The sequence below is a fragment of the Zootoca vivipara genome, chromosome 7, assembly GCF_965207765.1.
Source record: "Zootoca vivipara chromosome 7, rZooViv2.hap1.1, whole genome shotgun sequence".
Lineage (NCBI taxonomy): Eukaryota > Metazoa > Chordata > Lepidosauria > Squamata > Lacertidae > Zootoca > Zootoca vivipara.
In genome coordinates, this window is record NC_142590.1 from 61,835,694 (window position 1) to 61,847,733 (window position 12,040).

The 12,040-nt window shown below is 40.4% G+C and overlaps 1 protein-coding gene across 3 annotated transcripts in view; it reads left to right on the top strand.

Moving 5' to 3' along the window:
• MAGI3 (membrane associated guanylate kinase, WW and PDZ domain containing 3) overlaps positions 1 to 11,505 on the top strand; it is a 124,970-nt gene extending 113,465 nt beyond the window's left edge. For 2 of the 3 annotated variants that reach the window (XM_035122261.3, XM_088674395.1), the window contains exons 20-21: positions 3,833 to 3,971; positions 6,501 to 11,505. In XM_035122261.3, coding sequence (XP_034978152.3) covers positions 3,833 to 3,971; positions 6,501 to 7,603 — 1,242 coding nt within the window. In that variant the 3' untranslated portion in view covers positions 7,604 to 11,505. Of the gene's footprint in view, positions 1 to 3,832; positions 3,972 to 5,272; positions 5,362 to 6,500 lie in introns of all 3 variants that reach the window. The other variant, XM_035122263.3, reaches the window with a different exon arrangement.
• Positions 11,506 to 12,040: the final 535 nt, after the last annotated feature.

The following is a 12,040-nucleotide window of genomic DNA, read 5'->3' on the forward strand; positions in this document are numbered from 1 at the left end:
CCAACTGCATCTGGAGGCCACCTTGTTGACTGTCCCTGCTCTAAGGGTGTACTTGTTTTTTTCCAGAAATATGCTATGGGCTTCATCTCACTAGAGCCCCAAACTTGAATTTCATATTCATGTTTCCCCCCTTCCTCCCCCCCTTTAATCTTGAATTTATACAGTTGCACCCAGACACTAATATACCTAATGGTGAATCAGTAGAAAAGGGAGAGATAACCTCTATTATCATGAAATAATAAGTAGCTTATGTTGGCAAATGCCAAAGTAGGTGTCAAAAGCATATAAGCAAATGCATGAATTAGTGACAAACATTTACAATTTTAAAATTGAAGGTGACATCTAATTGTGATTTTTCTCCCTTGTGCAGCAAAGTTCTACAAATGCAATTTATGCTTCCTCCCATAGCCCCCTGTGCACCCCTAAAATCTATTCTGGAGGTTTAAGAGACCCCCCCACACACAAAGATGGCATGGGGGCCTGTGTGAAGGAGGAAGAAAAATACCAATGCATCCTCCAACATTACATGGGAACTTGCTTGAACTGATCTGATTAGAGATCTGTCCAGAACAGTTGCACCAGTCCATGCACTCATGGCATTAAACAGTGTGTTTGGTATATTGCAGTACACATCTTTTAATATACAGTAAGCCCACAATTTATGCACATTAACTTGTGCACATACAGCATTCCGCACGTGGCAAAAAAAAATTTTTAAATTAAAATAGCAGAAGGAAAGGGGATTCCGGGGAAAATAACTTTGGCAGTCCTACCCTGCTATTGAACCCAGTGTGTTTTGATTGTACATTATTTTGGCTTTAGGCACGATCCCTGGAACGTAACCCCTGGGTATGTTGTGGGTGTACTGTAAAGGAGGAAGTAGCACATGAAGCATCCAACTGCTGGAGTCTTTTTGCACTGATGTTGATTTTTTTTTCCTATAGCAGTATCTTGGGTGTGTGGGTGTGTGTGGGTGTGTGTTTTAAATCCTATTTGCTACCAGGTCTTCCTGGTAACAGATTCTCATGAAAAGAAACATGCTGTAGTGGTAACTGAGTCAGGGGCTCCTGAGTACTTCTTCTCAGATCTGCCAGGGGCAGTGCTAATCATTGGCTACTCATCTGCCCTAGTTCACAAAGCCATAACTTCCTGTAGGTCCCTGTGGTACGCTCATTACCTGGAGTACACATGGTATCCAGCTATGAAACCTGCAAAATACACAAGGGAAGCAGCACTGTATTGCAGCACTACTTCTATTTTATTTTTACTGACTTGCAATCATATCTGCATTAGGACCTTCCCTCTTAAAATTTCAGTGACTGAAGCTTCCCCAGCTAAGAAAGTAGCACTTACTGATGATAGAGAACTAAGTATGATTGAAGATGTACAGTTCCCAGGACTCTGACGTTGTTTCAGGTTTTAGAGCTCATCAATTGCATTTAGGATCTGCTTTTCAATTTTTCCCTTGCACTTCTGCTGTGCTGTAGGAATGAGGAGTAGCATTTTCCTCCAGGATATTTTTAAAACACAGCTCCCTGGGAAGGCATCTCTGCCAATTTTTGTGGGGATTGCCATTGTTCGGGAATATGTTAATCCACACCACCTATTTTTGAAAATAACTTCCAGGCAACTGTTTCAAGAGACACTAAAATTTCTCTAAGCACATCACAGGACCCAATTCCCTGACTTGCTCAGTTAGACCAGGCATCCCCAAACTGCGGCCCTCCAGATGTTTTGGCCTACAACTCCCATGATCCCTAGCTAACAGGACCAGTGGTCGGGGAAGATGGGAATTGTATTCCAAAACATCTGGAGGGCCGAAGTTTGGGGATGCCTGAGTTAGATAATTAGGCATTCTAATTAGCATCAGAGGGAAAGCTAATGTTCTGTAGTAGCAAAACCAGGCATAGGCAACCTTGGCTCTCCAGATGTTTTGGAACTACAACTCCCGTGATCCCTAGCTAACAGGGCCAGTGGTCAGGGATCATGGGAGCTGTAGTTCCAAAACATCTGGAGAGCCAAGGTTGCCAATGCCTGAGCAAAACCAATAAGACTTGTGGCACCTGAAAGACAAAGCCTTTTATAGGTTAAGCTTTCATAGAGTTCACATCATCAGATGCACAAATTATTATTTATCCTCAATTGGTAGATTTTGTTGTTGTTGGCATCCGTCTCTCTCTTAAGACAATGAAGTGCACGTCCGGGGATGAAGTCAAACCGCTGAGATAGCGGCACAAAAGTAACGTCCCCGGGGTGCAAGCCTGGGCAGTGTTTATGGAGGTTGTGGGCTGCCCAGACAAGAAGACCCCTCTCTCGGTCTCACTGATGTAGTCCAAAGGAAAGCAACTTGATGTTAGAATTCATGAACTTAATCTGTTAAATAAAAAATTGCCCTGTGTAGTCAGCAGAAGGGCAATGTTGACAGAGGTTGCTATATATCATTTTGGAGGATGAGCAAGTGAGTGAGCTCCTGATGTTATTATGACTTTGTCAGTGCTGCTTTTTCAAGAGTCTCGACCTCAACAGCCATGTCTTTCTCTACTACCAAGCATATGTCCCACTTGGCATATTGGCATCCTTTTTTTAACAATGGGCGTGCATCAGGAGCCTGTAAAAGTAGCTCCAGGGCACTGGAACTCCAGCACACTATTCATTGGATCACACTCTCTTCTTTACACTTCTAAACAAATAAAATAAAACAAATACTTTCCATTTTCTATAAGGGCCATCTGCCCAGAGTAACCTCATTGGTCACCTGGTAACACTGAGAAAAATGAAGACTTTGTTTACAGTTCTTCCCTGCTGGTTGCAGTTTTGAACACACTCTTTCTCAAGACTCTCACTGTGTTCACTGAGATGTTCACTGAAATTTAATGATGAAAATTTTATTACTGCAATATACCACTTTTCATTTTAGAATGAAATTATATCTGCAAGGATGTTTCTAGTGGTATATTTTGTTTATAGGAACCTAGATGCAGCTGTGCTGCTTGTGGTATATGGCTGCTAAGGCATTGCTTCCACACTTTTTATTGCAGAAGTCTAAGGGAGTGGTGAATTTGCCTGTAATTGGACAAAATACACATAAGCTAATAAAACTTGAAACCAGTTACAAATCGGAGCCTCCAGAGCTGTCCCATGCTTTTTCCTGCCAATGTAGATCTTCTTGCCTAAATGAATGTTCTCACTGAAATGAACTCTTTCTCCTTCAAAATGCCTTTTCAACCACACAGTAAATACCTAGAGGGAGTTTTTCACAGCACTGTGAGTTGTTTCTATTTTTCAAGCAAGAAACTGCTCCAAATGACTAGAATGTGATGCTGCTTCCCCACCTTAAATGGAACCTGTTCCCTCCCCCTCTTACTCCCTGGGGTATCAGGATCTATCCAGCCCTGTATTGTGTGGAATGACTGCACCTTGTATGTAACAGTGGCATCTGCTGGTCAGTTACCAACACTGCAATATACACTTTGTAATTCTTGGGTTGCATTTCACACCTCAATGACAACCCTTCCATCCCTCCCTGCCCCCAGTTCCACTGCTGGCCTTTAGCATTGTCCTTCAGCAGTCATATGTATGTGCCAGCTCACAGAATGCAAAGCTGTTTTGAAGTTATCTAGAAGGCAGGTCAGTACCTGGAATTCCAGGTGATAATTGGGGTGCTGTTCATGGACAGTGCTGTGAGTTCAGCAGATTTTATAACAGTATGAATATTGTTAGCCACTTTGAATTGAATATGCAACAAAACAGGATTTACTTAAACAGGTTCTATGTATAACGCAAGAATTTGAAGTGCCTTTTGTGTTTAATATGGATGCTTTTCTCTCCTCAGGTTGGGGACCAGATTGTTGAGATCAATGGGGAGCCAACCCAAGGAATCACCCATACCCGAGCCATTGAATTGATTCAGTCTGGAGGAAATAAAGTTCTCCTTCTTTTGCGACCAGGAACTGGCTTAATACCAGATCATGGTAATATGGTACTTCTGTCCTGTTTATGGAGCTGATGAATGAGAGGGAGTGGCTGTCTTAGCCTGTTCTGTATGTTGCAAATGCTGCTGTTCTTCTGTGTTAGAAGAGCATTAACTCTGCTATCTTCTCCAGAGACAAGATCAGGCAGACTTATATCTATATCTGCTTTCATACCTGAAGGCAGATCAGAGTTTCATGAGAGCTTTGTTTGCCAGAGTCAGCTAGTTGCCTAGAAATAACCTTCCCCATTTCCCCCTCCTTCTGTGCTGACTCTATGCTCTTCTTCTTCCTTGTCTACCTGTATCACTTAGAGTGAAATGAGGTATATCCCCAAGGCCCAGCAGTGTTCTCCCTACTCACCAACCCTCAGCAATCCCCCAAGAGAAACAGTGATGTAGGTCCTTTGCCATCCACACCCACAAGTCCTTGAAGTCTTTCCAGAGGTTACACACACAGAGAAGGAATTGACATGAATAATGTAGAGGCATTAAATTCCCCCCGTCAAAGCTAAATAATGTTCAAATGCACTAGAGCAAGGGTAGCCAATGTGGTGCCTTCCAGACGGTCAGCAACTGCCAGCACCCCTTCAGTATAGCCCAGTAGTCAGGGGTGGTGAAAGCTGTAGTCTTACAAGCTCTGGACTTTACCTGGTTAGGGAAGGCAGCACTAGAGAAAAAGAAACATGTTGGGTGCTATATTTGGAGGGACTGATAAAGACACAGAAGTCTCAGCCCCCAGAGGATCTTGTGAGATCAGTCTATTTTCCCATGAGTGGACCCCTTTGTTTCATTCCTTAGGAATTTGTGCCAAATAGTCTCTGAAAGTGACGTCAATCAAATGGGTAATATTGAGCTGTATTAGTCTGAAAGTAACTTTCCACAAGGGTGGAGCAGTTTGCAACAGACTTCGCCCCTTAACTGAATAACCCTAAGAAAATTGAGGTGATCCCTTTTGGGTGCACAAACATTCAAAACAGACATGGGAACTTGAGAAGGTGGCTAAGGGGGGTAGGGACACTTCTGCATCTTTCAGCACTTTCTCTCAGTCCACACATACAAGAGCAAACACAAGAGACCTGAGGGCCTGTTTATTTCAGACACTGTGACTACCAGGCTTCCTTGGTGGAGCATACTCAAGCAGGTCTTGCAAACATAGGACAGTAAGGAATAGTGTGATTCTTTTTATTCTCGCTATGCCAGCTCTTGCATTCTGCTTGTGAATCGTACATTTCTGATGAAAGTCTTTTGCTGTGTGCTGTGATTTTGGTATATAGTCCTGGGCTTTTTCTCTTCCTCCCTCAGGTTTGGCTCCTTCCAGTTTGTGCTCCTACGTGAAACCTGAGCAGCATTAAAGCTTTCAGTGCTTTTCTTGGTCTTTCCTTAAAGACTTGGTAAATCTGCATGTCTTGTGATTGACCTCTTTTTATTTGCTTCAACCAGTAGTTTTTCGCTCTCCTTGTTTTCAGTTCTCTTTTGGCATGTATTGCTTAAGTGTAGCCTATCACTGATGCAGAAGAATAAATTTTAGGAGTCCTGCATTTCACAAGTCTTACCAGCTAAGCAGAATAAATCCCAAAGCCTTTCCATGTGTCAGCAGAGATCATGTCCTTCCTAGCACATCCTCCAAATCAGTGATTTCCCCCAACTGTTCTACGTGCACCATGGTGGTTACTCTCTCTTGAGAAAAACAGCAGAGGGCAGCATGAAAACACAAACAAACAAAAAGAGGTAAAGCCTCAAAACAGTGCAAAGGTATGTAGGGCACTCTAAAGAAAGATGTGAAATACTCAGCACATTTCAGTTTCAACCTTCCTTGGGATCAAAGACTATAACTGGTTAAAGGCATCATGCTTTGTTGAAGTTCTCTACTCATTTATAGTATTTGCCTCTGAGAAAGGTTGAAATCAAACTGCATTGGACATTTTGTTTCTTTTATTAAAATTGTGTATTTTATTATTTCATGGCTTTATTGTACACCAGCACAAATTATTATTTTTTTGAGTTGGTGGTTTATGAAAATTGTTATAAGCTACATTGAATTAAATGTGCCCTACATACTCAGCACCATTTTGAAGATTTGTGTCCCTTTCATTTATCCTCTCTCCAGCCCATTCTGCAAACCCCATGCACACACTTCCCTAGACCCTATGGGAGAAATTCTTACCCTGAAATGTAAAGGAATAATAAGACTCTTGTTTTAATTATCGTGCAGTGTTGTGGTTAACAGGAAAGTGAGTTCATGTAGATTGGAATTTTTTGTTGTTGTAGTGGAAGAGTTGAGCATGCAAAGAAATAAGGTTTGCAAGGGAGGGAAGGATGTGCACCTATGGGGGGTATGCAGCACTTGTTAAATACAGTTATTAGCAAAAGAATACATGACCTACAGTCTGTAAAACCTAATTTGTTGTCTTGCCATATAGAGACATAAGTTGGTTTTACATAGTACGAGTTGTTGTGTTTTTACATAGCTTATAATGCCAAGAACACATCCTTATTGCTTAGCGGCATATTTGTCCTTGTTCTGATGCAGGTGATCTGGATAGTTTGAATCCAACGTCCTCAAGTGTAACACACGGTGAACAGACACCACTTCCCTCATCTTCACATTCTGCTTCCACATCTGAAGCATCTCATTTGCCAGGACCAGAAGAAGCTTTAGTGAAAGTCCAGATGCCTGAGAAACTGGAAGAACTGAAGAAAACTGTGCCTGAAAAGAAAAGCACTTTAATGGAAAACCACTTGGAGATTACAAATGCAAGTTCTGCACAAAAGAATGTGAACAAACGGGACCACCCCTCCAGTCCAGGTGATAAGGTGGTACACAGTACTGCACAGTTGGCAGTGGGCAATGCAACCAGCAGAGGCAGATCAGCCAGCCCAAAAAAGTTGAGCAATAGTACTTCCAAAGGCCATAATCAAGCACCATGCAATAGCCCTCGAATGGGTGAGTCTAAAAAAACCACCAAGGGTTGCTTAGACCAGCCAGAAAGTCCCAAAAGACGTGACAAGAAGCACCTGGGAACCACTGAGAGTGCAGATACTGGGAAAGTCCCTGTCAAGGAAAAGAGAGGCAGATCTGCCAGTCCCCAGAAATATCCAAAGAAAGAAAGAAGCAGAGATAATCTGAACACAGAGCAAAGATTAACAGAATTTAAAAGTGGAACACCTGTTAGTGAAAAGCACACAACTGTGCTACCAATAGAAAAAGTGAAATTAGGAGGCATAAAAGTCACAAAGCAAAACATATCTGGGAAGGATGAGAAATACCCTTCAGAGACAGCACATTATAAGTCAGAGGAGCATTCTCTTCCGCTTTCTGAGGCTAATCAGCTTAGAAAGAAAACACTGGAAGATGAAAAAATTAAAAGCTCTAACCAATTAGAAATGGCAGGTCTTCCTGATGATTCAGTACTTTTGGGGAATAACAACACTAGGCTTGAAGCAGAAGAGCCTGTTGTCCTGAACAAATACAGAGACAATGACTTGGAGCCAGCTGATAAAACCAAAGAGGATGGAGTTTTCAAAACTGAGAGCAGATCTCCTGTGAAGAAAGCTATAACTCCTGGACCTTGGAAGGTACCAAGTGCAAGCAGAGTCACAAAAGCAACAGGTGTGACTGACAAACGGGTTTGACTGACAACCTTTTTTTAGAACATATTTTAATCAGGTTTCTAATGTGGCCACTTAAAACAGTTTTTCTTTTCACAAAACTGTCATTTTTTCAGACACTGTGATGAACAGAAAGTACATTTGATTGGAAGTTAAATTAGGCTGCATGAAGGACCTTTTGGATTGCATATATGAAACTCTTCAAAAGCTGCTGTCCTTTGGTCCCTTTGAAGGTGGTGTCCTGCTGCTCCTGATGTTGCACTGCTAAGGCTTTCTGATAGTATTGTGAGATAATGAACAAAATTATTTAATGCCTATTATCAGTGTAATCATGACTCACTACTCTTGTTCTTGTGCCAAGTTATCTACTGTATCCTGTTGAATCTTCTGCATTTTCCACTGCCACAGAAAAGGGGGGGGGGAGTTAAAATGAGTATTTACTCAAGCATGCTGCATGTTTACATAGGGAATATTTCTGAGTTCTCGCTGCTCAAGCAAGAAGTTAGATGTGCTTGGTTTTCTTGGCTCTCTGGAGTCAGGGAGCAAACATGCCCCAAATGCCTTTTTTCACAAAGCTCTCTTCCACCCTCCTCAAACCTGTCAATACCAGCATAATAACTTTAAACAGGACAGTGCCCCTTTATATGTGCTTTTTTGTCATTTGCTCTCTTAACTACCTTGAGTTGTCAGTTCTATCTTTAAAATATGTGATACAAGTTTAAATCTGAAAGATGATTAGTTTTAAAATCACAACAGTTCTCTTAATTCCAGTGTGATTAAATTGAAGTGGCTTCAGGATTGCCACAAAATTATATCCTTATTTTTATTTTTTAACAAGCACTTTTAACATTAAACATGCAGAGTGTGCATATGCTTTCAAGCTTAATGCCATGCTGTTTGTCAGCATCTCCCATCTGTTGTTTGGTTGTTGTTTTTTGCTTAATGCTGTCTAAACACTTGAATATTTCCTGCCTTGGCTCAAAATTCAAGATCTTAAAACACAGCAGAGTAAACCAATCCACCAAAGTCAAATTCTCAAGAATTGTCCTTGCTTATCGCTATTACTGGAAGTCTGTTACCTTACTTTGTTTTCCATTTTTTTATGTTCTTCTCTTACTTCCGCGTAAGTGTAAATATGATAGTGAGGAATGTTAACAGTGGAGCACATTTGCACCTCAGATGTGTAAGTTAATTGTGATGGGATTTGAGGAGATGGCAAGCTGCAAGAATGGAGACTTTGAATTTTACATCATTCTAGCAATGGATTTGGCAGCCTCTGAATGAGCTTTTGTGAGTTTGATCCATTTCAGCAAAGAGTTTGATCCACGCCCCTTATGTTACCCTAAATCAAAGATTTCCATATTTTGTCAGGGAGTTCCCCCCTCCAGTAGGCTCTTTAATTGTATTAGACTTCTTTCTTCCAGCTTTCAAGTCTTGTTCTCCAATTTTATTTTTTTTAACAAGATTTCCTTTTTCTGGTTCCACCCTGGCAACTCGTATTTTACTCTTTCCCCTTTCTTCTTAAACTTACTTTCTTTCCTTCATCCATTAGTTTCTCTTCCAGTCCTTTTTTTACCTGTTCTGTTAGCTAGTGTATAAGTGATGATTTCTCAAACATGCAGAATGTTTTGTAATGGAACTTTCATTGCTTGTGTGTGTTTGTTTTGGGAATGTCTTAATGCAATGTCTGGTTAATAAGTTCTGCAAGTTCTTTAGTGTTTTGAGCTTGTTTTGCTTTTTGCATGGTGTGTGTGTGTGTTTGAGATGGGTCAAAACAAGTTCCTTCCAGCATAGCAGCACTGTGGCAAAAGGATGTCTGCAAATTAAGGACACATTGTTAATATTGCCTTTTAAGAAGTCTACTACTGCTAACATTCTTCTCCCTTCCTCTCCCCTCTATACTGTGAAATCCCTATCTACTAAAGAAAAAAAATGCACAGTAATGTTTTTCTTGCACAGTAATGTCCAAGCATTAAAAAAAAATCTAATGGTGGCATTCCTTGTTTTGCTGACCTATTAACCCTTTCTTTTTATCAGTTGCACTCTAGGCAGTTTTACTGCTCTGTTGAACTGAATGAGACAAGCTTCTCCACTTCCATTGCATGTGTAGTTCTTTGCATGTGCAGTAACTACTGTTACTGTGTCATTTCCCCTGAACCAGTAGGAAAAAGAGAAAAGTCATTCCCATTGCTGTTTGGAAATATTTATCTGTATAGAGCCCATCTATCTGCTCAAAGTTTTACCATTTCTGTTCCATTTTCACTTTTGCATGACACTGCTCAGCCTTATTCTGGAGAACAGGTGAAGTTGGCATTGTGTCGTAGTAACTACAGGCTTGCCACAGAGGGCTTTAGCGATGTCACTTTCAGAAGATTATTGCTTTGCATTCAACTCGATTGCTGACATACCCTTTTCCCCTAGCCCTGTTGGGTCTGAAAGCTTAGAGTGTGCTGGGGAATAGATTGGTGCAGATATCTAGGATAGTGGTAATCCTGTGAACTCTTGAAATGGACTGTGATTGCTGAAGAATGAAATTCCTTTGATGCTGTCTGTGTGAGATATGATTTCACAATTGAAGCCTGGAATACTACTTCAAGAGGTGTACTTGCTTGGTGCTATTGTTACTGGTTTTGTATGACTGTCCCTGTGTGACTGTTGCTGTGCTTATCCTGCTAGCTTGATCAGAGGCAACTGACATAAGTGACATCCAATTGCCCATTTAAAAGCACTAGGTCTCTAGAAAGCTGTCGATTAGCCCTTTCCTCACCACCACCACCACCACCACCACCACCTCTCAAGCTGACCATTGCAGTGACAGTGAAAATGCTTGAGAAGGAAAAGTCAAAAGCATAAACGTACCTGTAATCAGACCCTCAATAGGATGCATGATGGTGCTGGTCAGAATGGGAAATTGAAAGGTGCAAGGTTGTCTATTGTGCAATAGTCCTGCACTTTCATGATGGATTGTTACTCATGTGGCACCCAGAAACATATACTGGTGTGATGATGCACATTTAAGTTATGTTAGAACATCTGTTCACCTTTTTAAGAATTTGTGCAAGGTGTATGTATGTTGGCTGTGAATTTACAGTATCTTACAGTTCCACATGAGTTTGTGCTTTTTATTTTTAAATGGTGTTTTCACATCCCAACAATATCTCTGTTGCTTATTAATTTCCCTGAGTTTTTAAAAGTTTAATGTGGCTCATATGAATTCCTGTTTTGAACAGGAGGTTTTTAAAATGCCTATATTCTTTGGACTTGGTTTTCCTAAGCATTTCTGTGGTGTGATGCTACCAAGACAAACCAGTTCTTAAGAGGAAATTGTTTTTTTAAAAGACTAACAACTGGTTAAACTCTTAATATTAAGAAAATTGTTTTTTAAGTGTCTTTTGTTCTCTCATTTAAGAACTCAAGTTGCTGTAGGACGTATGTGCAAATATTGTAGAAAATTACTGTGAAAATATTTAATACTTGAGTTAGCCTATGTAGTTTAAATACCTTGACAAACATCATGAAACATCCCTTCAAGATTCTCTTATACTCTGTCACAGAATAGTGTTGAATGAAAACTGCAGAAATATCAAGATGACTTAGTAAAACTAAAATGGTTCCCCCCTCCATTATTCAGCAAGTAATCATTATCCATATGCAATTTAACCTTTAATGGCGTGACCTAATTTGTTGTCCTCTGTTTGATGTGAGCCCTTCTACCCAGAGACTTTGTATCTGTACTTAACTGCATAAAATGACTTTAGCAATGTGGCCTTGGAATGTTGAGAAACCTATGGTTGTACTGGATGTAAATGTTTATATATTGTACAGCACCTTTATATATACACTTCTAAGGTTCTGATTAGAAAGAGACCTGTAAATCGCTCATTATTTTTTATATAGATACATTAAAAAGAGACTCTAGTTCATGGCTTCTGGAGTACTGTACTTTATGAAAATATCACCTCTTCAGTATTTTATGCATTAGAACAAGGGTATATAATTTTTTCAGGCCAAGGGCTGCATTGGGCCCAGCTAACACTGTGTAAATGCGGACATGACCATTTTTCAAAAGGGGAAAAATTTGGAGATCACAAAACTGTTTTGACATTACAGAATCAAATTATGGAGTAAGAGAAATGGGTGGGAGGGTTTGCAGGGCCACAAAAAAAAACTATTGGGCAGAGTCAGACTGTGTTAGCCACCTGCTACATTATAACTCTAGATTGGATGTAAAAGATCAGGAACAGTAGGAAGGTACAAGTTCAAAAATTCTAAAATACAATAGCATTCATTGTTCATGCTTCTGCTTGTGTAGAAACATCTCAAAGGTTTAATTTACTTTTCTCACAGCTGTAGCACAATGTAAAATTAACCTTCCACCTACAGCCAACACATCTCTCACAAATGGCCCTTTTACCTGTAAACACAGTGGTTGTTATCAGCAAAGAATATAGCAAAACTTCG